The 22,017-nt window shown below is 40.2% G+C and overlaps 1 protein-coding gene and 1 long non-coding RNA gene across 3 annotated transcripts; both read right to left on the bottom strand.

Moving 5' to 3' along the window:
* Positions 1–645: 645 nt before the first annotated feature.
* Positions 646–17,068, bottom strand: LOC117261834 (von Willebrand factor A domain-containing protein 7-like). 2 transcript variants are annotated; one of them, XM_033634370.2, is made up of 16 exons: positions 16,938–17,068; positions 15,558–15,757; positions 15,197–15,457; positions 14,839–14,932; positions 14,562–14,696; positions 13,592–13,778; positions 13,308–13,483; positions 12,950–13,062; positions 12,728–12,844; positions 10,044–10,259; positions 9,820–9,952; positions 7,727–7,876; positions 6,559–6,651; positions 6,203–6,480; positions 5,804–6,097; positions 646–1,477 (listed from the first exon to the last, which is right to left on the bottom strand). In XM_033634370.2, the coding sequence occupies exons 2-16, from the start codon at positions 15,732–15,734 to the stop codon at positions 1,022–1,024; spliced, it is 2,880 nt and encodes a 959-aa protein (XP_033490261.2). In that variant the 5' UTR covers positions 15,735–15,757; positions 16,938–17,068; the 3' UTR covers positions 646–1,021. The 2 variants fall into 2 exon arrangements, with proteins under 2 accessions (XP_033490261.2, XP_078028628.1); XM_078172502.1 differs by having other exon boundaries at positions 6,562–6,651.
* LOC144464686 (uncharacterized) lies at positions 8,042–9,813 on the bottom strand. The gene is made up of 2 exons (XR_013492349.1): positions 8,233–9,813; positions 8,042–8,132 (listed from the first exon to the last, which is right to left on the bottom strand). It is a non-coding gene; the product is annotated as an uncharacterized LOC144464686 (long non-coding RNA).
* Positions 17,069–22,017: the final 4,949 nt, after the last annotated feature.

Here is a 22,017-nt window from a genome sequence, read left to right as displayed (position 1 = left end):
TCGAAACGTTAGTGTTGCTAATAAATTGTGAAGCTGAACAAGAGCAGTGTGCAGGATTTTCTGTTCAAAGACTCAAGTGATATTGTCCAACACACCTGCATCTGAGACAGATGGATGTGCGAATACCTTTCTTCAGTCTTTGCTAAATTCCTAAAGAAGTCTAATCGTAAACCAACCAAAAATACGTCTTCTTAAGTAGACAAATGTTGAAAGATTTATTGTGACCAAAGTTGGGGTTTTTTTTGCATGGGTTTTAAATTTTATTTATTAGTACACATAACCCCATTCCACAATTTAACATCAGTAGTACTGAAAACTTGACTCAATGATCCTTGATTGAGATATCATAATTAAATTGACATGCTCAAATCTCCCTAATATATTCACAACCCCATTAACCATTTAAAGGTTTTACACTACCACCAAGCGCCCTGTAATGCCCACAGAACATGTTGTTAATATTGCATAGCTTAAAGATTTCAATATTGTTTTACAGTGGTATGATTCACCAAGTTGTACACACACTCACGAACCAGATTATTAGGCTCCCCTGACTAAATCAACTTAGCTGGACCAAATATTATAAACACCTATGTGTGTAACGCATTACAGTTCCACAACACAATAAAACAACAGCCTCCAACATAACCAAAATGTTGAATTTAATCCCTCTCAGATGGTTTCAGTGAAAACTGAATGTTCCTTTACAAAGACCTACTATGGTAGAGTGATAGTAATGGATGGTATTATCAATTTTACCGTGGTACTGTCCATTGTAAAGGTTGTGTTTCAAGGTTCCAGCTCTGATACAAAATGTTATACATGTAATACGTAATATTTCTCATTTCAAGCTTTTTGTTTGCATATTTTTTCAGTTTTCGAGTGTTGGTTGAGCAAAACATGTACTTTATTTATTATTATAGGATCAATAGAGCATGTAGTTTATTTTCCAAAGCCAAAAGCACATTTTTAAATGTATCTCACCCCCACACTAACATGTAAGCACTCATTTGACCCCAAGTTAAAATGTTAAACTGAGCCCCAGGACCATGATGCTAAGGCAAACAAGAAAAGACTGAGCAGCTCTGTTAGACAAAGACTCAACAGCTGCTACTGTTGGACGCTGTGGGCTATTGGAGGCTGGAGCGACGGTCACAGCTTGTGAGCCGGTGGCGGCAGTTTTCCGGACGCTGTAGAAACATGTGGCTACATTACCCACCCGATCCACAACCACCAGCTCCACATCAGGTGAACAGCAAGACGCATTGTAGGAAACCAGGGTTATGTTCTCATTGTCAGTGGCCAAGCTGGTGTTCAAGGTCCCGTTGCCTTGTCTAAGGGTAATACGGTCGACACCCGTCCCATTAGCACCATCCGTCACCTGAACAGAGAGCTCCCACATTGATAACACGCAGTTATCAGAGCAGTTGGACTGTAGGCTGAGCAGCTCACACACTGGCTTAGTGATATCAGTCACCTATGAGGAGCAAAAGAAGGTAAAAGTCAGCGGGTTTTAGAAAAAGAAGATTACACATCATTCATCCCCAAGGGGAAATTCAGTTTTCTCACTCTGTTGTCATATACACAGGCCCGAAATACACACACATGCACAAACAGGACCTATCCACTTTATTCCTAGCCCCATGATCTCTTGCACGAAATATGTGCCCGACTTCCGGCATTGGGAATTGGGAAATTGGGAAATAAAACGTGGAACACACCACCTGTTATAGCTCAAACGGGATTTTGTGATCATACCTCTGCCATCACTGACAGCCGTCTCAAAGCATTGTTTTTTGCCCCCTTTTCAACCGAGCATGCTAGCAATTAGCTCGCCTTGCACCGTTAAAATATTGTTAACTTTGACATGGCCCAAGCTTCTGCTCCCTCTAAAGATGAATTATGATTTATAATGACTTATTAAGAGATACTAACACATAAATCAGTATTAACTGTAGTTCTATGTAAAGGGGATTTATGTGATGTTTCCAAGCTAATCCTCTTGTCTGCGCTAACCACGCAGTTTTAGGGATGCACCGAATATTCGGTAACCGAATATATTCGGCCGAATATTGCAAAAAACACACATTCGGTATTCGGTGGAATAAGTTAAAAGCAAGGCTGAATAATAGCGGCATGTTTTGATAACGCAATCAAACAGCGTTCCTTGACGGGCGGAGTAAAATGTCGGCAGTATGGCGATCCGCCCGTCACGGCACTCACATTTGTCGCAAATGAATGAATGAATGATTTAAGCCTATTTTGCTCGCTCAAAACTATTTTTAGTCGCTAAAAATAGTTTTGAGCGAGCAAAATAGGCTTAAATCATTCAGCACGCTGTGCGAGCAGCCTACAGATTTCAACCAGCAGCAGAAACGAAAGGCGAATCCCACCTATTGTGGGTTGAACGGGGGTCACAGACGTGGACAGTAATGCATTCCTGTCAATTACGGCGGCCATAAGCTTACCGGGCGACGGAGAAGTCGGCTCCAATAATATCCTCTTCTTGGTGTCATGACTGCCCAGAAGTACCTGAACAGCCGAGCCAGCCGAACACAGACCGTACGTGATATGTCAGAGGAGAAACGAGCCATTCACAGCCCACAAACCTCACCGCACTTTAGGGACTGTTCGTTACTTATGAAGGGACTTGTCAGGGGAGGAGGGTGGCTGGTTGATTTTTATTTTATTTATTTATTTTATTTTGATCCCCCCTATGTTAATCACTCATTGATGCTGTTTTTGAAGTATGAATAAGTCAATAAGTAATTTATTCCATTGAAATATCATTGATGTACTATAGAAAAGTGATTTATCTTTTTATAAATGACAAAAGGCACATCTGCCTCATTTTCGCTGTGGTATCGTGATACTACTCAGAACCATGGTATTTTCATTGGTTTCGCACAGTGGGTCCTAATTTTGGTACCGTGACAACACTAATCTGGAGGGGATTCATCTGCAGAAACTAAAAACTAAACAATGATATTCGGTATTCGGTACTCGGTATTTGGCCAAGCGTTTAATAATAATAGGCTTCGGCTTCGGCCACAAATTTTCATTTTGGTGCATCCCTACGCAGTTTACACGTTGTTTTAACTACTGATTTATTAAAAACTATTCTGAGCAAACATGATGCTGAATTTAGCAACAGACTTCAGTAACAGTAATATAAAGTAGTAGTAAAATAAATAACTTTTGGCATTCATTTTGTAATATGATAAAAAAGGAAGTACGGTAAATCAGTGACACATTCTCAGCCCTAATGACTAAATACATATTTCAAGGTATGTTGCTGAGTTTATTTTATAACGAGCAATTTTCTAATGTAGGTTGAGAATGAAGTCAGACGGAGAAAGACAAGGATACCATGTACTGACGTTGAGTGACGGACCTGTCAGTCGAGGTGTCATTCTCTTCTGCAAATTCTGATTTAATACTTTTTCACTATGTCTGGTGAAACACTTGTGGTTTTATTTCTCATATCAATGGTACCTTTGGCAACAGGAACAATCACTTTTTGTTCTGGTTACATGTTCAACACACAGTTGCTGAAGACAAAAATTTAGCTTAGACTGGTTGTTAGTCGTTACAGACACAGACAGTGCAATAGGTACCAGAGCTCCACAACAACGTTTTAGAAAATGCTACATGGGGCGTCACTGGCTTAGTGGTAGAGCAGGCGCCCCATGTACAAGGCTGTTGCCACAGCGGCCCGGGTTCGAGTCCAGCCTGTGGCCCTTTGCTGCATGTCATCCCCCCTCTCTCTCCCCCTTTCACACTTAACTGTCCTGTCCATTAAAGGCAAAAAATATCTTAAAAAGAAAATGCTACATTAACAATAGTCAGATATTTGTTAAAAAATAAATTAGTATTTGCTAAACTGAAGGCAAATTACTTTCGAAAAGAACCAGTGTTGGCGGTTAGCCACCAAGAGTAGCCACTGGGACGAACCACAGACAGTCTATGGGACTAACTAGCTTACTGCTACTTCCGCTATCTCACTGGAAGTTGCGCACATAATCATTACTACAGTAGTGCCCTCCAGTTCCCAATCCAGGTCCCTATGGACTGAGCTACTGCTGCCTCCAGTCATTAATTCAACCAATAAACACAGTGATGAAGGGATTAAATAAGACAGAATGATCATTCACTGCCTTAAAGGGATAGTTCAACATTTTGGCAAATTCGCCTATTGCTGTAATCCCTATAGTCATATGAGTAGGTACATTACCTTTAATTGCCAGTGCATGCTGTTCTGAGATCGGTGCGGCAGAGCTGCCCGCTGAAATGGAGGTGAACGGTACAGCTCCCTCTCTCCCTCAAAACTAATCAAATACACCATCAAATGACTCCAAAACACTCTAGTGGACAATGGCTTGCGCATTCCCCATGCTATGAAATAATAATATATTATTAAGTAACATTACAACACATGAAGCAAATACTCGGAACTACTTTCTTGAGTAAAACACTGGGCGGAGTGACACTGTGCGCAGCTGAGACAGTGCCGTTGTTATTGCTTGTAGCCATTTGCGGTATCGTTAGCTGGACACACCAGAAGGTATGAGGAAAGTTTACAAGTGTTTTTGTAAATAACGGTTTACACATGTATTGTAAAAGGTTGCAGTAGCAAGCCGAAGACATGGAGCAAAGTGAAGTTTCACGTAGTTTCAACCAGTAATACGGACAGGATGAAACAATGGCTATTTGTGCTGGACATCGACCCCAACACGCCTGTGGAAATGGTCCGGAAAATGTTTGTGTGCTCCTGTCATTTTTTACCGGAGGACTACACTGAAAGGATGGAGCGCAGAAGCTCAGGAATGGTTCAAACGCTTTTCTTGAAAGATACTGTCATACCATCTGTCGGCATCACAAAACGAGCAGACGTGGTAAGTGATCGTTGTGTAAATTGCTCAGCAATCTCTCTGCTGTAACGTTACCTCGATGTTGAGTAACATTAGCCTACAACCCAAGCATGGTAAATAAGGCTAAAATGCAAATGTTGTTGTGGTTATGTTATGGATAAGTGCTTGCCCAAAGCATATAATGAAGTGACTAGCATTACTTCTCATTGTTGGGAATAAACAGACTGCTAGGGAACATTTTATGTTGTTGTTCCTTCAGGAGTTGTGGTGATTTATGAGTGGGGAGTTAGCATGTTCTCCCCGTGTTCCGGTGATTATTTTGAGGCGTACTCTGTATTTATATTGCACAGGTGTACCTAATAAAGTGGCCAGTAAGCCCCACATTTACACCACCGGCTCTGGGTCTCCCCTCAGCCCCTGGTTGCTCGGCAGTCTCAGCCTCTCTTGCTCTCTCTTCTTCCAAAACCTGTAACTCTGCCTCTGTATATTCTGGCTTCTTCTCAACAAACGTGTTGTTTTGATGACGGGAGTAACTGCACTAAACATACACTGTTTGAAATCACTCCGCCCAGCAAGTACTGTATGTTTGGAATGTAGTTCCGGCTCTGCATTTGGCTTCAAAACAACTCTGTCTCGTAATATTACATTATTATTTCATAGGGTGGGGAATGCACAAGCCAGGTGTTGTCCACTAGAGTGTTTTGGAGTCATTTGATGGTGTATTTGATTAGTTTTGAGGGAGAGAGGGACCTGTACCATTCACCTCCATTTCAGCGGGCAGCTCTGCCCCACCGATCTCAGAACAGCACGCACTGACAATTAAAGGTAATGTACCTACTCATATGACTATAGGGATTACGGAAATAGGCGAATTTGCCAAAATGTCGAACTATCCCTTTAACATTGATTGAATTGTGATCTGTGAAAGTTACCGTTTCAAGGACAGTAAGACGCCGCACGACGTAGTTGGTGTCTGTGCCTCCTGAAGCCTCGGCCGAAATGGTCAGGGTGACGACAGTACCAGACACGGTGTTAAGAGGTGCTGTAAGGGTCACTGTACCATTGGCACTGCCGTCAGTTTCCAGCATTAAACTGGACGGGAAAGTTGAGGGAAAACTTTGGTCATTGGTAGCTTGGATGCTGAAGGTTCCTCCTGCACCGCTCGTCATCACAGTGAAGGGAACTGAAAGTGGTGTTCCTGGAACTAAGACGCTGTCTGAATCAGGCTAAAAACGGAAGGAAATCAGTCACTATCAATCTCAAAGACTGTGGCAGTACAGTTTATCTCAAAAGTCCTATCATAAGTTTTTAGGTAGATGCATTTTACGTACAGAAGTAACAGCCACAGCAGATGCGCTGATGTTGGTGGAGGACTGCCTTTGAAAGTTTGTTGAGGACATTCTGGAGGAACCATTGTTGCTCTGCCCTTTCACAAGCACCACAAACTCCTCTGCTGGTATTCTGTCAAAGTGAGCCAAGAAGTCTCCTCCACCCTGAGCCTCCACGTTGCCATTAACCTCTCCCGACCCAGACGATTCAACCAGAATGACTTCTGTCACTGTGGCGGATTCACTCCCGGTCACTGTCACCATCAGGCTACCATTAACACCTTCAGAAAAAGAGAATATCCACTGAAATATGCTAAAGTCAATTACTTTGGCATATCACAAACTTCTGGCTCCTTTACCACCTCTGGGACGATTGTCTACGACATCAAAACCTCCGAACGGGCCCTGCGATTCCTCCAAAAAGTTAAACAGGAAATCAACAGGACTTTCGCCTGCAAATAAAAAAGTTACAATAAACCAGAGAGACCAGATGTATGATCACCAGTAAATATTCATTACTTTTACCATTCCTTTGAAGCGTATTTATCACTATCATTATTTTTGAAGACTAAAATTACAAAATTAAGCACAATCCTCCACAAAACAGCTGATTCAACACCGTTTCTTCTGCAGAAGTAGTTTCAATGAAACCTGATGAATGCTGTCCTGAGGTCTGTGGAGTAACCAGGTACTCGTGACACTGTCTCGAATGACATATTTAATGTTTGGAGAACCAAAAACTAAATTTCATTCACCTCCACTATGTAGGTTGCTATTTTGCTGCTAGTGCAACAGCTTTGGTCCCTGTTTACCTCCTGAAGGCTTCTTGAAGGAACAATGATGGAAGGAAAGGTCATGACATCAGTGACAGCATGCGATTTTGTATTGGAGCCGGACTTTAGTGCCGCTTCTACTGAGGTTAATGGGGCGGACACTGCAAATCACACAATAACCCATGATTGTGTAATGCTTTTTCTAAATGTGTGGGTTCATTTTCCTTTTAAAATGTCAGTCAGCATTATGTAATGTGTGCTTTTTAATTTGGTGGTAGGATTTTTTCAATCAGAGTTGCAACAACAAAGATATGATGGGTTATAATGTAATTTGTCGTGCCCGCCTCATTGACTCCACAAGAGAAGTGGCACCAAACTCCGGCTCCTATGCAAGATTCCAGCGCTGTCACTTTAGTCATGTCCTTTAGATTCCATTAGATTGTTAATGTTTATGTAACCCCAATATCACAAATCACAATTTGCCTCTGAGGGCTTTACAGCATATAACATCCCTCAGTCCTTTGGACCCTCACAGGGGATAATGAAAAACTCCCCCAAAAGACCCTTTAACGGGGGAAAAAAATGGTAGAAACCTCAGGAAGAGCAACTCAGGAAGGATCCCTCTTCCAGGATGGACGTGCAATAGATGTCATACAGAACAGATCAACATAATACATTTGGTAAGGGATAGTTATACCTAAAGTATCTTAAGTATTGATTATGTCATTCAACCTCATAATTGTGGAGTTCTCACCTACAACCTTCAGAATGTAGGGATTTGTTGACACCATTTGAATTTCCCACAGTCCAACTTGTTGCTTTAGCTGCAGAGTCTTGAAATTTCCCACTGACTGGGATGCAGTGATCAGTGAGCCTGTCGTGTTGGTGCTTTCCTGAGACACACCTAAAAGGAGAGCAATGGCATGTAATGAAGCACACAGGGTAAAAAGCCAAAAGTTAAGCATTTAACCTTTCAATTTCTTAGAGCAGCTGCGTGAATTGTCGACCTCAGTGTAACGCTTAATATGACCATCAGTATGCTCCCATTTGAAACATGCGAGGACTCCGGTTCTTTATACAGATGGGTTTATCTTTTATTGATGCCTTCAAATAGCTAGCCTAGCTAGCTTCACGTTGCACCATCAATCACCACCGTAGAACTACAAACAGACACAAAATATAACAATGGATTTTGATATACACAGTCCATGAAATGACACAAAAGTTGAAATAAAAGTTACACAATAAAATTGTACTGACCACTTTGCCCGCTTGCAGCTCCGAAATGGGAGGGGGGTTTAGTTTTTATCTTAAATCTTTATCTTTTGCCGAACAATAACGTGACAAACATGCCTGCTATCCATCATCTTCTGATCTGACAAAACCACAGTGTGGGAAAGTGAGGGTGGGACAGGAAGTGGCAATGACCAAATCTAATGGAATATCAAAATAAAGGTGCGATCTCTGTTGGTCAAACCAGGAATAGCAGCTGTACACAAAATCTGTATCAACAGCATTTACAACCAGATGGGGCCAAAGTCAGAAATTTCCACACAAAGTGGCTTTAAAGAACCTCCTCTACTCTTACAGTGATAACAACTTTAAAATATTTCATCTGCACAGAGTGATCACTTGAGTAGTCTCGCCACCAGACAATCAGAGATCTCCGCCTTCTGATAGTCTGGAGACACTCCTTTCTAAAGTGTGTTTAACACACCGGCGAAAACGGCCGGCAACAAAGCAACGCCTCTTGCATTTTTGAAAAGGACACGCCTTCTCGGAAATGTGTGTTCCCCCTTTTCTCGTCCGCAAGGAAACAAACACACAGAGAGCTTGAAAATGGATGCCGAGGGATTTAACTCCATTTTATCAAACGTGTGCTCATCCGTGAAAAAAATATTTTTTCCAGCGGATGTCTTAGTTACAACATGATTGAGCTAACTGGAGTAGTTTCATGTCGTATCCGACAACGGGAGGCTTTTAACAGATGACATCCTGATGTTAGCTTTGCTGCTGCTGTTAGCTGTCCCTGTCAGCTGCAGCCACTGGTGCTTTCTAGACATCGTGATTTCCGAAAACTGAATAACTACCACACATAGCAACACAAAACTGCTTTGCTAGCTCAATCATGTTGTAACTATGATATCCGCTGGAAAAAATATTTTTTTCACGGATGAGCACACGTGTTTATTGAGTTACTGGTTATTACAGACACCACTAACGGCTAACAGGGCTAACAGGGCTAACAGCTAACGGTTAGCCCAGCTAATCTACAATAACCGTGTTATTAATTACAAAACGTGCACACAGAAATAGTAATGTTTGTTCAATCATTGTGTTTATAGACTTTACAAACATCAGAGTAGTCTAAACAGTGATACAGAGATGTGAAAAATGTGAGATATATAGATATATATAGATATATATATAGCTAAACTCTGCTGGTTTTCTACCTGGAAGTATTTCTAAACAACAAGGCGATTCCCTCTATAGTCTGGCCGGACAGATGAGTCATGGCCTTGTAAAAGATTATGTTTGATTCTTTTAGTTGGCGAGAATGTGTCCCCGCAAACGCGACAAACATTCACTAACTTTGACGGCGTTTTCTGCGAGCGCAGCTGAGCCATTTTGTACCGCTACACGTGTTTCTAGTCGGACTATGTTTACAAGTACAAGAGTTCAGCGAACCACCAAAGGACCGCCCTGCGGATTTACTATTGGTTCTGCAACGTAGGGAGTTTTTTAAACTCTGAAATCGTATCCGCCCATCTAAACACAAAATCAGGGAGAAAGTCATCAGTCTTTAGTTAAGCAAAGCGTCTAAAGGCTGACTTGTGAGTCTATCACCTGAGGGACTGATAAGAGTAAAGGTCACAGAGTTCCCAGTGATGTAAACTGTGAGGTTTTTCACCGACTCGTCAACGGTGAAGGTGAAATTTTCAGCCTTTCCTGGATTCCTGGCTGCCTGCAGAAGGGTCACCTAGGAGGTTAAATGACACTGGTGTCACAACTGAATCGTAAATGAATTATGAATTTTGAAAACTCATAATGCACAGTGAGAGTGTTAATACCAGAGAGGAGCTGGATGTCTGTGTTATGATGCTGGTGGCTTCAAGGAGCTCACTCTTTGAGACTTCAATAGCCAGACCTCCTGAAGCCTGAGCCAGGTCTCTGTACAGCTGAGCATCTGATCTTGCCATTCGACTGATTGGTTGTTGTTGTTGGAGGCTATCATCACTCTGTCTACGACGACGAAATCCCAGAACGGCAGTTATCATGAAGTTTACCTAAAAAGAAATGAAAAAGTTTGAATGAGAATTAAGCCCATGCATAAGGTCTTAAAGTCTAGGGTCTTTTAGGTTAAACCAAATCAGAAAAGTCTTTAATAGCTAAACAATGTTTTTATATAGTTCTTCCAAAACTTTTGTTTATGATGAAATACTGTAGTGTAAAAGTTTGTGCCGACAAATCAAACAGTAAGGTTAAGATGTATAAATTGATCAAGAAACTTATATAATCATGTTTTTATGTATAAGGCATTATAAAGTTCTTTGATCTACATTTAAATATGATAAAGCATTGATGTATGTGTCAAAGTACTCATAGCACCATAGCACCAGACTAAGTAATCATGTTGTATGCACCTACTGAAAGAACACACTGTGTCTTGTTAAACGATGAAACACATACTCAAATGCTGTAATACATACACACATTTTTAAAAATAAAGTGAAAGTGAGACCAGATCTAAGGGAAGAAAACTTGGGAAATTCCAGGCTGCATTACGCCATTAAAAATGGGCCCAATCAGAATTGGACACAAAGAAAGGTTTTCCACCAATAGAATTGGTCTTAAGAGGGAAAGATTAGCAAAAAGAGGTGGAGACTCATTTGAATCTCCACCAGCATATAAGCCAGGGTTCTGAGAGCAGGTTTTCAGTCACACTCCGGAGTCTGACTCGCTAAGTTGTATGTGTTAAAGCCTGTTGACACATTAAACTTGATTGCATCGGACTTTGCCTGTTTCCAGTGTTTCTTTAAGTATTTGCCAGCTGAGCCTAAGGTACCAAATCGACATCTGAGGACACCTGACAAGAGACAAGAGGTTCAAGGTCGGGAGCCTACAGGCCCACTTCCAGGCACCGATTTTTGACACTTCAATACCATTCCCTTCAGTCTCAGTAATGTGTAATGCTAAATAGCAAATGTTAGCATGCTAAACGATAATAGTGAACATGGTGAACATTACCTACTACTTACTTAGACATTAGTATTAGTGCCTAAGTACAGCCTCACTCATAGCCTCCTCAAGTTTTTACATCATGAGTTTTTATTTATTTTTTCATTACATTACACACTCTTCTTACACTATCATTTTTTACACCATTTGTTTGTTGTTACACGAATATGGGGTGCCGTTTGTAAAGTGGCTCACACTAAAATTAACAGCAGCATTTTGCCACATCAACATCAAACAATGTTTAAAAAAGTGGTGTGAATTTTTTAAAGTCACTTTTTACCACATTTACAGCAATATTTGAAATATGTTAAATATAATGTCACAGTTAAATCTAAATATTAAATGTTAAACCTACATGAAAAATTTAAATCTAAATGTTAAATCTAAATCTAAATGTTAAATATTAAATGTTAAATCTAAATCTAAATATTAAATCTTAATCTAAATGTTAAATCTAAATGTGCTTGGTGAAACTAAATATTTGGCTAATATGCAAATGCACACTGCCGGTCGCTGGAAGTACCAAAATAAAAGCCCAGGTGGTCAGACTGTGTTTATAGCATCAAATAACGAATTAAAACCAAACTAATCGGAGAAAATTAACACTTGAACATACATCAGCATGATAAGAACTACCTAAAATGACATAACCCATGTTTGGGGAAATTTTATTTGACGTGAACTTTGAGTTTTTAGTGTCCCATCCTTGCTTGCCAACATGCCAACATGTCCTGCGATTTAGCTGAAAACATTGGAAGGGCTGTTTTGGCCCAATTGAGAATTTCAGGAGTGTATCGTTGGTGACAGCAACAGCGACGGTATCCACCATAGAGCCACCACAGCACTCCGTAAGTTTGTTTTTTAACTCGCGTAGCATATGTTCCTTATGTCAGCATGTAAGCTATATGAAACTAGCTAACATTAGCTAGCTAGTTTTTGAAAAATAAAACAAATGTGCTATCCTTGAAGTACACTGCTGCTAGTAGCAAATCTCTACTGGCTAGCTAACGTCAAGGAGGGATGGGACACTAAAAACTCAAAGTACACGTCAAATAAAATTTCCCCAAACATGGTTTCTGTCATTTTAGGTAGTTCTTATCACGCTGATGCTATAAACAGAGTCTGACCACCTGGCCTTTTATTTTGGTACTTCCAGTGGCCGGCAGTGTGCATTTGCATATTAGCTAAATATTTAGTTTCACCAAGCACATTTAGATTTAACATTTCACATTTAGCTTTAGATTTAACATTTATATTAAAATTTAGATTTAACATTTAGATTTAGATTTAGATTTAACAATTACATTTAACATTTTGATTTAGATGTAACATTTAATATTTAGGTTTAACTGTGACATTATATTTGACATATTTCAAATATTGCTGTAAATGCTGTAAAAAGTGACTAAAAAATTCACAGCACTTTTTTTTAAGCTAAATGTGGCAAAACGTTGCTATTAATTTCAGTGTGAGCCACTTTACAAACGGCATCCCATACACGAAGCGTAGTACTCACCACCGTCTTGGTTTGCTCAATGAGTGCGATCACTGTGCTTCTCAGATGTGCATCTTTAGCAGCTGCATCAGTGAAGAGGAAGATCTCAGAACTGGGAGGAGCACCAGTTAATGCCAGCTGTATGAGGAAGAGAGGACAGCAATCATACGGTAGGTTTACCTTTACTTTTTTCCCTATTTTCAAGTTTTGCAGACAGATTATGTCTCAAAGGCATCACAGTACCTGAAGCCCTGAAAGACTCATTTCTGGAGGATCTCCTCCACCAGTTGCTGTTAGTGAATTAATAGCATTCCTGAAGACTTCTGGGTCTGTTGTCCTTGTCAGTGGCCCAAAATCTGAGGTTCAGGTGGAGATGCATGCATTTGTGGAGTGCTTCATGATTTACAAATACTGTTATTTTTCTTATTGTATTGCTGGCATTTTATTTGAGCAGTGATAATATTCAACCAACTATACAGCACATGACAGCACAAAAAGTCCACTGCTTTATATCACTGAGTTACAGTTTAGCAGGCAAGAGAATGAAGAAAGAAATATAAATTTTACTTCACTTCAGAGGGATAAAACATTAAGCTCATACCTGGATCATTGAAAGGTACGAGAATGTAAACTGAGGGCTCGTCTTGTGTTCCCACTCTCCTGTCGATTATATCAGAAGTGACAGTCCTCACTGCTGCAATGTCATCACTCATGCTTCCTGTCGTGTCGATCATAAAACAAAGAGGTTTACCAGATTCTTTCGAGATTCCCATCATCCTGAGGGATGGAGAGAAAAGGAAGGAGACGAAGAGATAAGAGATAAAAACTCTTTGCAATCCACCTCCTTACCATGCATATCTGAAACATACAGAAAGGGTTTCATACTGTAGGAATGGTTTGTCACCAGCAGCCCCTCGAATGTCCTCCAGGAGCTCACTGGTTGCAGCAATTGCCACATTTACAGCTTCCATGTGGAGGTGTCCATGGCTGGAGTCCAAAGTGTCTTTATTGATCCCACCTTTAGGTTCAATGTTACTTGTTCTATCAAGAAAACCTCCGTGGCTGCATTTTCCTGTTCAGCATTAGAAACAGAATGAGAACAAAATGTTTTATACATCTTTACATATCATTTCAGAGAATACCACACTGCTTTTTCAGGGACGAAACAATTTTTTCTGGCACTGTTTTTTTTTTTAGCCACACTAGAAACACGGCTCAAGTGATCGCAACACTGGTCTGATGGTTGGTCCACCACTTTGGTGCAGATTGAAATATTTTAACCACTAATAGATGGACTGTAATACAATTTTGTACAGATGGTCAGAGTGCCAATCACCAATGGCAGCAAAACATTTTCAGAGTTGTAAAGTGTCCCAAATTAATACTACATACTCATTCTCGCAGGTTTGATTGACAAAATGACAAATAAAGTGTACTCAAAACAGGCTGTGTGTTGGGGTGCCCAGTAGGTCACCTGGTGGAGCAGTTGCTCCATGTACTAGGGCTATGCCGGTGCCACAACAACTACAGATATGATTCCAACCTGCAGCCCTATGCTGCATGCATATTTGCATATTTGAATAATATTAACTCTCTTTTAGCTCTGTTTTAGGTCTTCATCGACTCCAGCTTTTTGACGGAAGTGAGAGTGAACCGAAACAGTCAAGATGTGGGTGCCAGACAGCTTGAGAATGAGCTTAAACTCACAATAAAGTTCTGTGAAACCAAGGGGAACTGCAGATTTGGGACATGATTCACACAGGGTGGTACTATTTTTGAATATTTAAGCAACAGACCTGACAAATATGAATTTAAAGTTTATATAGTTATTTAGGTAAGCAGGTAGGAAGGCTACCTTTTGGTTTGGAGGAAAAAAAAGGCACAAAATTAAAGTATCCTGAAGTAATTATCCTTTCCTGTAGGATATCCTCCAAAATGTTGTTCGTGCAGTCGTCTCCATTACAGTTGCGACAGGTTGCTCTGCTTTCAGCTGTGGGAAAGAAAATTTTGTCAGTCTTTTGTCTTGTGAAATAATCTCTGTAATCGCATTGCAACATAACATTTCCTCATCTCTGTTTCTTTTGTTTCAGTGACACGGCCACTCACACACTGACACAACATCATTTCTTTACCTGCTATGTTGCCAACGCTGGTGTCTGATCTGATCAGATTGGAGTTTGGGAGTTTGTTTCCCATCTCCACCCAGTTGCTATGACTGTAGAAATCCTATTATATAAAAACAACAACAAGCAGAGCATCTATTATCTAGCATATAGTATATTAATACCAAGATCTCTTTTCAGTAAGTCATATTAATGCTCCCTTTAACAGGTTGTTGTTGTGGAATTAAATAAATGTCAGTGCACACAATTTGGGCCTACGGAAAGAAACTGTTGTGCCGCTTGCTGAACTTGAGGGTTAGTTTTGAAGTGTGACATTGATTAAACAAAACTGTGATGTAAACAGAAGGAATGATAGAAAGAAGGCTACCTGAAGAGGGTGTAAGATTTGTCCCAGTTTTTCTCTGGCAGCCTCAAAGTTCTGTTCCCTGTTGCTGGCCTTCACAGCTGCCAATCCTTCTGTGATGATTTTCCTTCCCTCCAAAATTTGTTCATTGTCCATGTGATATTGTGCTAGGAAGAATAAAAAATAGTCTACTCGTTTATTCTTTGTTTGGATCAGTTGGATGGTTTGGAGGAAGCTCTTGGATGGCGCTTCACAGGCAGCAGCAACAGCATCAACAGTCAGAGACTGTGGACACAAACACACACAAAATGAATAATACTAATTATAAAGCCACTGGTCATTTAACATAAAAAGTCAATATAAAGTGGTTGACATTAATCCTTACAGGAAAAGTGAAGTCTTTGCCCTCAGCCAGGGCCAGAGCACGACATGTCTGCACAGTGGTATTTAAGATTGCTCTCTTAGTGATCTCCTGATGACTCAGAGATTCTCCGCTGGATAACCCAAACCCAGAAGCTCCAGTCTGCAGAAGCAGGAAACACAATGCAGCCAACCCAAACATCACTGCACAACCTGTCAGAGAGACTAACACAAACACAATAGCTTATTAGCTCAGGGTGTCCAAACATTTTTGAATGGGAGCCAGCTTAGATAATGGGAACATACTTGGGGGCCAGCCACTTCTCACATCAGATGGATTAATTAAAAAAGAAATCACAAACAAATGAGACAAGCTCAACTGGTTCATATTTCAGTTAAAATGTATTCAGCTTTAAACCGCTGCTGAAAGCAGCAGCCCCCACTGTCCTCACTTTAAGTTTCTTTGCTACCTAGAAGCAAATGTCTGCCGGTAGGTAACCATTTTGTTTGCTTGTTTACAGTCTGTTTATGAAAACACATCACTTCTGTCTGCATAGTTCCTACTTGTTGCATGTCTACAAACTGTACGATAGTCCTGCCATTGTGAAGTGAAGGAGAGAAATACAAAATGATCTTGCTTAATTAACCAATATTGTGTAGTGAGCCAAGATACACTGATATTTTTTTTAAAAATATGTCAAGTCAAGGGCTGTTTAAAATTGGCCCCCGGGCCGGACTATAGACATGCCTGATATTAGTCATTAGTCTGTGGTCCATAAAGTCGACTACTGCAGTAGAATATAGTAGGGATCACCTTTCATCCCAAAAGGATGATTCCTGAAGATTTTGCTGTCCTTTGATCTAGAACCACCGTCAAATTAAAATTTAAGATAAACTTTATTGACTGCACACAAAGTTGCTACGAAAACATGTTTAGATTTTTGGTTATAAAATCAACCACCTAGAGTTGACAAACCTCTGAATAGAGCAGGATGTAACGCAATAAACACAGAATTTTACTGCAAAAGGATTTCTTTCCAGCACTTGAAAAGTCACGGAGGGTAACACATTATACAACAGTTCATTCCTTTACATCAACACAAAAGAAGAATAACAATTGTGGGCGGTTTGGTGTTTGGCTTTTTGGTTAATGGAATTTAAAGTTATTATTTTATAAACATTACAAACATTTATTAATATAGTATAAATTCTTTCATCCTCAAAATTCAAGACATGGAAACAAAACACTAAAACATTAACTTAACTGTTCTGGTACTGATTAATAAAAACATTTTTTTCCTAAATGATTTTCCTGTGTAATGTAGCCACAACACAGTGTCAAGCTGGTTCATATAAAAATGTAAAAACATAAACATATGACATGTTAGATATGATCATACTGTACCTTAGGTCTTGATGTTGACTTGTAAATTTCACTTTTCTGTAGCTACGACTTGATTTATAAAGCTTCATGTCCAGGGAGGAGTCCTTACTGTTCTGGACTGGTTTGACTTGTTGCCTTGGTCTGTTAACATCATGGGTATGATTTGGTTGTTGAAATAGCATGATGATGCAAACAGGATACTGCTACTTATAGTTGGCATAAAAGAAGGAAACAACAGAGCTTTCTGCTGTGACTGTTGTGATTTTTTTCATTTTCATTTCTTATGACAGGTGATGTGAGAAACCTGTTGTTTCACTCAAAGTACCTGACAGCAGATGACTGTATGTGCTACAGTACAATATAAGGACCAGTAAGGATCATTACTCCCATTTTACTGAAAACACATGAATCCTTACAACTGAAAACACTTAAAACATGGTCTTATTTAAATGTAAAGAAAAATGGCTTCTGTTTCATGTTCTGTTCATAAAGGAAACATCATCAGTGCATGAATCATGAGTACATTGTTGTAAAACCTTGTGGTACAGGACAGGGCCTTGCTGCCCATAGGGCAGGTAAGACAAATGCTATCCACCTTATTTTCAAACACAGAAGTAAATAGTGATCAACTTACGTTTTTTTGTGTGTGACTTCCGGTCAGCCGCTTTCCCTCATGCTTTCCCTTACCAGAGCTAATGGTGCAAGCTAATTTTTTTCAATTTTCAGTTGTTTATGTTAGTCAGTCAGTTAGTTAGTTAGTTAGTCTGTGTATTTTATATAGATAACTGTGCCCACGTTTCCGTTATAACGGAAATTTATTCCCTCTAAGCGCGAATAAATCGTACGTCAATCATAAACTATGAACCAAAAAAGCATATTCTATCCCGAGTGAGACAAACTGCTCGATCCCCGTCTCCAGTGTTCCAGCAGAGAACCTGCAGAATTGAATCAGCGACAAAACACACCGGGCTACACAGCCTCTCTACCTGAGCAGCTGAAGCTGCGGCTCGCACCCTCGACACACAGACACACAGACGGTGCTTCTGCATGCCAGCCAAACGTGTGCGCAACTGTGAGAAATAAATATGTGAGGTGTACGCTGCTTTTCTAACTTTTTTTTCCCTTTTCTTTCTTTCTGTCAGCGACATATACTCCTAACACAGGACGGGTTGTTTTAATTGACTGAGTTGATTATTAAGCCATAGTGATGCGCGGATCGGCTCTGATAGCACCTGAAACAGCATGTACGCATCAACCATCCAGCCGTTACGTGATTGAGCTAGCAAAGCAGTTTTGTGTTGCTATGTGTGGTAGTTATTCAGTTTTCGAAAATCACGATGTCTAGAAAGCATCAGTGGCTGCAGCTGACAGGGACAGCTAACAGCAGCAGCAAAGCTAACATCAGGACGTCATCTGTTAAAAGCCTCCCGTTGTCGGATACGACATGAAACTACTCCAGTTAGCTCAATCATGTTGTAACTAAGACATCCGCTGGAAAAAATATTTTTTTCACGGACCACTTTGTGAGTTTAGTGAGTTATTACAGACACCGCTAACGGCTAACAGCTAACGGTTAGCCCAGCTAATCTACGATAACCATGTTATTAATTACACACACAGAAATAGTAATGTTTGTTCAGTCATTGTGTTTATAGACTTTACAAACATCAGATTAGTCTAAACGGTGATACAGTGACGTGAAAAATGTGATATATACATATATATAGCTAAACTCAGCAAGGTAAACAACAAGACGATTCCCATTTACACAGTGGTAAGAGTGCTGGACCGGAAGTGTTGCACAAAAAAACGGAAGCTGGCTGCGTTCTGTTTTGCCTCCGTGTTTCCGTGAAAAATAAGGTGGATAGAGCCAGCATGCCAGAGGGCACCAGGGAGTGAGGTATTTTTTTTGTGGGGTTTTTTCTTTCCCATTCTATTCAAAAAATTAGACAAGAATACACTACAAAACAACAACAGTACATATAGCCATACGTCTTTAAATAATAATGAAATAATATTTCTAATTTAAATTTCTGCCTGCTTGGCATCCTTCTGTCTCTCTGGCAGGCAGCATCAATTTTGCCATGTTGCTCCCATCTTAGAGAAAGTTGGAAAGAAAGACTCAAAGTGTTTGGGGGAATGAATAAGCAACATAATTTATTATATTGGCCTATCTTTTCTTTTAATGTTTAGTGTGCTGCTGCACAAACCACTCACTGTAACCAGGCATATATTCATATACTGTATATTTATGTTTTCCAATTTTCAGATTTGTGCAATTTGTGATGTCACAGTTGCATTTTTTATATTTGGCAGTTTGCTGTGTTTAAAATGTCATTAGATCAAGGCAGGCTGTAATGTTAGGTGCTATTATGGTTATGCCATGATGGTTTCACAATCAACAGCTATTTGATTAATATATTGTAAAAGCCCAGTTTGTCAAATATACGTATCTCCTCTTTTTAGATGCACTTCTGAAGTATTTGTCCCCCACCTCTGCAAATCCTGGACCTACTAATGTAACTGCAGCCACCTCATCCACCTCAGCACCAAGTGATGCAGCCTCAAGTGCATCTCCCTCCCACACAAACTGCCAGTGGAGAAATAAGATCACATTTTCCGATCCCCTATGTAGACTGTTAAGAGATTAACAAGCTTTCTCTGCTTTCTCTGCTTTCTCCAACCTGATGGCCCTTCGCCTTCTGGCCCCAGTGATGCCCAGCATGATGGAGGCCCTGCAAAGGGACTGGCCTGCAAACCCTCTGCATCCCACCTCAGTGGGCTCACACCTTGCTTGCCACTCATTGCTTTGGCATTCTTCCACAAGCTCAACGTACTTTGCTCTCTTCTTCTCATTGGGCTCCTCAGTGTGGTGCTCCCATAACCACTTTCGCAAATACCGCCATCTTGGACATCGCGCAATGCATTGTGGGTATGCACTGATGCACCATCGGCCGCGATGGACACAAAAGATCACTTTAGTAATATGACTGTTCGTCAATTAAAACATTATTTATCAGAACGCGATATTGTAGTGTCAAATGTATTAAAAAAAGATTTAGTTGCCCGTTGCCATGCAGCATGTTTGTTAAATCTTCAACCGAAGGCTACACCGGAAGAATATAAAAAAGAAATTGCAAACCAGAGGCTGTCCAAATTAATTTTAGATGGGGACATAATCTGCCTACCTGATCCCGATATCCTCCGAGATGGTTGGAAAGACAGCCCATCAAGTTATCCACATCTGTTACAGAGTGGTATAGAAACATACTTTGACAAAAGTAAGTAATCAATGAGAATGTGTTTCCTAATCTTTTTTTAATACTTGTTAGCTGTCTTGTTCATCTGCTCTGGCAATTTGCATGACATGTAGGCTACTATTAGGCTATACATTTTACTCCTTTGCCATGTATACATTTAGTAATGATGCCAACTAAATAGGCCTATGTGTTTTCTCTTATAGAAAACCGAGCAATTGACATTTTAACTGGTGGTGCCGAGGCTCCGAGGGATGGAAAGTCCCTTCACATGTCAGACCATGTCCATAATGTGCAATATCATGGCACTGGTGAAAACATGCCATATTGTTTCCTGAGAGCCACAGTGATCAGAGAAACCAGCACCTCTCTGGCACCCTATAAATGCTGGTTGATTGTAAGGCAAAAGCATTGTTGGTGGATGCCTTCTGCTCCTGTCCTGCAGGGTAAGCCTATATTGATTTGACAAACAATATCATGTTCATTGCAAGAAAATATCATTCTTATTAAAATCACATTTTCAATTTTTTATTTGCATTTTGAAAGAAAACAAGAAAAGCCTGCACACTGATCAGAAAAATGGAATGTCCACTCCAAAGGTAAATGGATGTAAAAGTTCCATAATGGTCCATCAAAAATATAAAAATACCAAAATGCTACTAATAGTGAAAAAAAAAACAAAAGAAACAGAAGAAAATTGAACAGAAACATTTTGGCTACACAGCCATCTGTTTCTTTTGTTTTTTCACTATTGGTAGCACCTGTTATATTTTTTTATTACACGGCTCTATTAAATGCTGTATTCTGATTGGTCAGTAGCGGCATTCTGCGGTCTGATATTACTGTGTAATGACCGCTGCTAGTAGCAACGGTCATTACACACAGTTGCTATGTAGCCCAGCGTTGCTAGGGATGCTGCCCTGCAACACTGCAGCTGTCAAACAACTTCCGAGGGAAAAACAAACAGAAGTGGCTGATTTTAACGGATGCCGCTGAAGAAAAAGAATACCTACGGACTTTCTCTGCCAAAAACAAAAGAAGACGGATTTGAATACACACTCGGCAGTCATGCTTAATGACATTTTACGCGAGTTTTATGCCTCGGTTCAGTCCACTAAGCCTGGGTGAGTACAAAACTTTCACCAAAAGTTGTCGAATCCGGTCGGTTTTAATGCACTTCGCAGAGGCAGACAACATTATTTATTTAACTGATAATTAGCCGTGTAATAAGCGGGATAATGTATAATGAGCCGGTGAATACTGGGAAAATAACTCCCTTCAGGGGAATGAAGGGAATGTCGGGAGTTATTTTCCCAGTATTCACCGGCTCATTATACATTATCCCTTACATATTTTTGATGGACCATTAAATATGGAACTTTTACATCTGTTTACCTTTGGAGTGGAGTGGACATTCCATTTTTTTGATCAGTGTGCAGGCTTTTCCTGTTTTCTTCTTGACATTTTGTTTGGCCTACGCACCTGATGCGAGTTTTTTCCTTGGACTTGTAGTAAGACAAACACCCTTTCTTCTATTTTATTTGCAGTTTGAAAATGTTTTGACCAACACACTCACCCATTGTTTTTCTCATGTCCTTTCATAATACAAAGGTTACGTGGTACATGCAAGCATGTGGCATCCCTTTGCCATACGGTGATCGAGAGAGTGGTGAGGGGGGAAAACACAATAGTGACTCAACAGAGGCAAAAGTGGCATGCGCCATCCAAAAAGCCACACAGTGCAGAGTTCCTTGAAGACATCCATATTCAGAAAGTTAAAGGTGATGTTTTGTGTACATTTAATAATTGAATTTATCAATTATTTGGTGTAGCTGGCTGTCCTT

The sequence above is a fragment of the Epinephelus lanceolatus genome, chromosome 11 (assembly GCF_041903045.1).
Source record: "Epinephelus lanceolatus isolate andai-2023 chromosome 11, ASM4190304v1, whole genome shotgun sequence".
NCBI classification, from domain to species: domain Eukaryota; kingdom Metazoa; phylum Chordata; class Actinopteri; order Perciformes; family Serranidae; genus Epinephelus; species Epinephelus lanceolatus.
This window is presented reverse-complemented; position numbering and strand designations above follow the sequence as displayed.

Excerpts from the sequence above, each read along its gene's own strand:
- LOC117261834 (XM_033634370.2), bottom strand. The coding sequence starts at position 15,734 with ATGTTTGGGTTGGCTGCATTGTGTTTCCTGCTTCTGCAGACTGGAGCT. Across the intron at positions 10,260-12,727 it reads TTGAGCAAACCAAGACGGTG|GTAAACTTCATGATAACTGC; the intron begins GTGAGTACTACG and ends ATTTCTTTTTAG. Across the intron at positions 9,953-10,043 it reads AGACATCCAGCTCCTCTCTG|GTGACCCTTCTGCAGGCAGC; the intron begins GTATTAACACTC and ends TTAACCTCCTAG.